This window comes from Etheostoma spectabile, chromosome 22, assembly GCF_008692095.1.
Source record: "Etheostoma spectabile isolate EspeVRDwgs_2016 chromosome 22, UIUC_Espe_1.0, whole genome shotgun sequence".
In the NCBI taxonomy this organism is placed as follows: Eukaryota; Metazoa; Chordata; class Actinopteri; order Perciformes; family Percidae; genus Etheostoma; species Etheostoma spectabile.
The window spans coordinates 4,913,026-4,917,218 of NC_045754.1; the positions used below are offsets into that span (position 1 = coordinate 4,913,026).

A 4,193-nucleotide genomic window follows, 5' to 3' on the forward strand; every position below is an offset into this window, starting at 1 on the left:
AACAGTTCAAAAATGGGGTTTGGTCTTCAGTAGTTTAGATTTTACAAAATCTCTTTGGTGTGACTACGTTAACGTGTGTAGGGACAGACTTTAACTCCTCATTTACATTAATTGTTTAGTGGAGGACATGCTTTGACTTTTGGTCAAATATACATTTTAGTTGGGGACAATTCTAAAAATGAGGAAATGGCCTGGTAGGTTTAGGGATGTAACAAATGTTGGGGTATGTGGACAATAAAGTGAGTTCTGTACATTATTTGTATCTCTTACATCTGTAATGGTCTCTCGGGTGTAACGGCACAATGTCAGAACGAAGCACACCGTGTGTTTTAAAGAGGATCCGCTTAGATGTCAGTCGCTGAGTTTGTGTGTCTTTTTTTCAGCCCGTGAAACATTGTCGCCCAATGAACAACAATTCGGGAAAACTGTTCCACTACAGGATCACTGTGTCTCCTCCAACCAACTTCCTGGTATGGCTGTCTGTTTTTTCCCTAAAGACCTTAAAAATGAGAAGACATTGCGTGTATGAATCACTTAATAAAGTAGTCTGTGTATTATTGGTGCCATTAAATCATGAGTTCTCATGTTTCTACATCACTTGAGTATTAGAAGTTTATATTATGTTTAACACATTTCAAGCCGCTGTGTGTTTGAGCGGCCCTGCTGGTTGTCTGTTTCAGACCGACAGGCCGACGGTGATCGAGTACGATGACCACGAGTACCTGTTTGAAGGATTCTCTCTTTTCTCCCACGCCCCTCTCACTAACGTAAGTCTTACACTATGCCTGTTTTATATACGTAATGTCATCTTTATTATTTCCTTCCAATTTGCTGTTCCTTTCACATCCTGTTGCAGGTATCACAGGTTTTCCTTCGCTTTTTTTGGCTGAAAGAGTCTTGTTACCACGGTTGCTTATCGGGCTGGGGCGATGTGCTTTTGTCCCCATTCGATTCTTTCACGATACATGGCTGCCGATTCTATTGTTCGTGTTGTAATTCGATAGAATTGAGCTTTGCGATCTTCTTTTTCTTTCTATAACAAAAACAAAAGTTGAATAATACACTTCTAGAGACAATCTATCATGAGGCATTTCTAAAAACAAATTGTTGTCTGAAAACAAGAATGCACATCGAATGTCAGCCAGTCTGACAGTTATTTCATTTGTAAAGGAGATCATAACATGGATATTCTGTTTTCTGCTCTGTTTAGCTAGAAACGGATAGGATGTAGTCGGAAAAACAATTCACGATTCTAGGGAAACTAATCCATTCTCAAATCGTCACAAAAAAATCACGATAGGATTTTTGTTCTTCCTTCCACCCCTTTTCCTTCCCTTCACCGTCAGAAAGGCAGTTTGTTCCTTAAATACACATGTGTTATACATAAAACAAGCTGTGTACTGTAAACAATTTCACTTATTTCCTTAACTTATGACCTGGTGACCGAAGACTCATCTGAAATCATAGGAATGCCATGAACAAACCTAAACTTTTAACACACATTTCTTACGCTGGACCTTTAGTATAGATGGAAAATCATATTGACATGACCTGACTGTTTTACAAAATTCTGTTAAATTATTCCAAATAAATTGTAATTTAAAGTAGAAACAGATAACCTTTTAACTCCCCCATCCCCTAGTGTTTTCACTTTGTCAGTTGGATATATATGTTATATTATTAAACTATTGTTATTCATTTCTTTACATTAGTTTCAGTTGTACAGCCCGGCGTGATATTCCACCCACGTCTACTGTGAATTCTGTTTCCTCTTCTTTGTGATGTGTGAGCCTCTGCTGTGTAAAGCAGCCAGGTCCGTGATGGTTTAATTTCCTCTCTTCCATACACTGCTCGGCCGCTGTAGGCTCTACTCTAGCCACATGTGATCCCTTCCTTTTTTTATTTTTATTTAATCTTTTTATTCGATTATTGATTCACATACAAAAGTTGGCACATACAATGCATCCAGGTAGTCTTGTTGGAAGGACCAGTCCTCCTCCTCCTCCATGTCTGTTAAGGCGGCACATATAATTTAGGTCAGCGTTTGAGTGAAAAAAGATCCCCTCCTTCTTTTAACTCCACTCTCTTCGAAAATAACTTCAAATAGGCTTTTGGCTTTGGGTCGGCTGCTTTGTTGCCTGGACAAAGTGCTCCTCGCTGGCTGTGCTGACCTTGTCGCACAGTCTTTCCCTCACTTTTGAAGGCCCGTCAGTGACGGTCAAACATTAGAGAGGTGCTGGCTTAAAAGGACCCTCTCTTCCTGTAGCCATTTGAGCTGCGCGCCTGACTTTTATTCTGAGGAGGAAGTTTAAAGGCAGCTAGAAATCTTTAGGGGACCTCCGAGCCCCATTTCTTGAAAAATTTGTTAAAATATTTCGCTGTCTAGAAATACACATGTGCTTGTGTCTGTGCGTGGTTATTTTCCCTGCATGTTTGAATAATAAACTACTTGGTCAATATCTGTTTAGCTGGAAAAGAGCCCCGAGGATTAGGCATGATTTGAACTGGATAATTTAAGCAGCCCTTGTTAAAAGCTGGGGTAAACGCTTCGTGGCGGTGTGGGGATTAGGAACCCCGGAGCGTGGTGATATTAGCCCCCTGCTAGTTAGCCGCCGGGATGGGCAAGAAAGAATGTGGCTCCCAGGTTAATCTCTTAAAATGGACCCCCGCGCTCTGACAACAAAGACCGTGTAACTCGGGAGATTAAACACAGAGAAGCAGGCTTATCTATTTAGCGAGATTTGCTTAATTTTCAGGAGTCAGGTGCACGCCGGGGTCTGATTTACGGGAGCGAGTGCTTGTACATGGCTGCGGTTCTAAATTGACCAAAGTTTGGGCTCGTTTGTACACATTGCAGCGGGTTGCAGTGTGGCTTCTTGAGCCTACGTACTTTTGCTTTACATAGTTGTGTGCGCTCCACAGCAGAGATGAGGCTTTAATGAGTTTCCTTGAAAAGCTCTAACCTCTGCCTAACGCCATGGTAATGAGTCAGCCCGTCCTTTATTCTTCTTGTCCTCTGTTCCTTTCATCATCACAGATTCCATTGTGCCGTGTGATCCGCTTCAACATAGATTACACCATTCACTTCATAGAGGAGATGGCACCGGAGGTCAGTAAAACCACACTATCTTGCAGCTCTTTTCTCACCCCTTTTGTTTCTATCTCAAACGGCGGAGTCTGAGCACAGCTGAGCCACACGTAACCCTCACACCTCAGTGCCTTGGTTAGCGACAGTGCTAATCCTTGCAGAAGAGGGAAAGAGATTCTATTTTACCTGCAGAGGTCGATTACACCGATAAGTTGGCTTATGTGATGAAGTTAAAGAACTGGATTTACTTATCAGTCATAGCTACATATAGGTGTCCTTTATGGCAGTATGCTTTTCTTTTTCTTTTTTGAGTCTGCTTGCACTGTGTGCTCACATTACACTGTCTCTCTCCCCCTCCCGAGTCCAGAACTACTGTGTCCAAGGCCTGGAGCTGTTCGCCTCCTACTTGTTCAAAGATATTCTTGAGCTGTATGACTGGAACCTGACAGGTATGATTCCCAAAACTAAAGGCCCGTTTCACAAAAAGAGATTTTGCAAGGAGTGCTTGCACACATCGCAACTTCACACTTCACAAATGATTGTAATTGTTGCATGCAAATTGCAAATTGTAAATTTGGGAGTCTAATAGGCTCTCACATGCTCATGCAAGTGTGCCATTTGTGTTAATAGTGAAATGTGTTAAAAATGAGCCGTAAATGAACTTAAATCACAGCTTGCATGTCACAGAAATGGTGAAACCGGTCCCTGGTAGACTTTTTTTTATCTTTCATTACTGATATGTGTCATTGTGTTTGTATGGGAAAGTATTACGAGTTCTGGCATGTCGACATTACTTGATTGCCATATATATTTTAAATTATAAACATACTTATAAGTCAAGTTTACGCCTAATTGCTCACTGTGACATCTCTCCATTTAGTACATATATAGGTACTGAGCATGTTTGTGACTAATAAAGGATATATTATTAATTAATATGTATCAGCTTGCAACTGTTTCTTGTTGCATATTGCGGTAAAAACTGAAAACCTGTTTAAAAAGCGGAACTTTACAAAACAAAGGTTTTTCATTACTTTACATACATAATTTTGGCTATCATGTCAACCATAACTTTACACTTCTAATATTAAATTGTGTGAAAACA

General features: G+C 40.6%; 1 protein-coding gene across 3 annotated transcripts in view; it reads left to right on the forward strand.

The window, feature by feature from the left end:
* The window catches only part of drosha (drosha ribonuclease III), a 102,643-nt gene that overhangs the window by 11,031 nt on the left and 87,419 nt on the right, over positions 1-4,193 (forward strand). For all 3 annotated transcript variants that reach the window (XM_032503464.1, XM_032503462.1, XM_032503463.1), the window contains exons 8-11: positions 384-470; positions 681-767; positions 3,038-3,109; positions 3,456-3,537. In XM_032503464.1, coding sequence (XP_032359355.1) covers positions 384-470; positions 681-767; positions 3,038-3,109; positions 3,456-3,537 — 328 coding nt within the window. The remainder of the gene's footprint in view (positions 1-383; positions 471-680; positions 768-3,037; positions 3,110-3,455; positions 3,538-4,193) is intronic.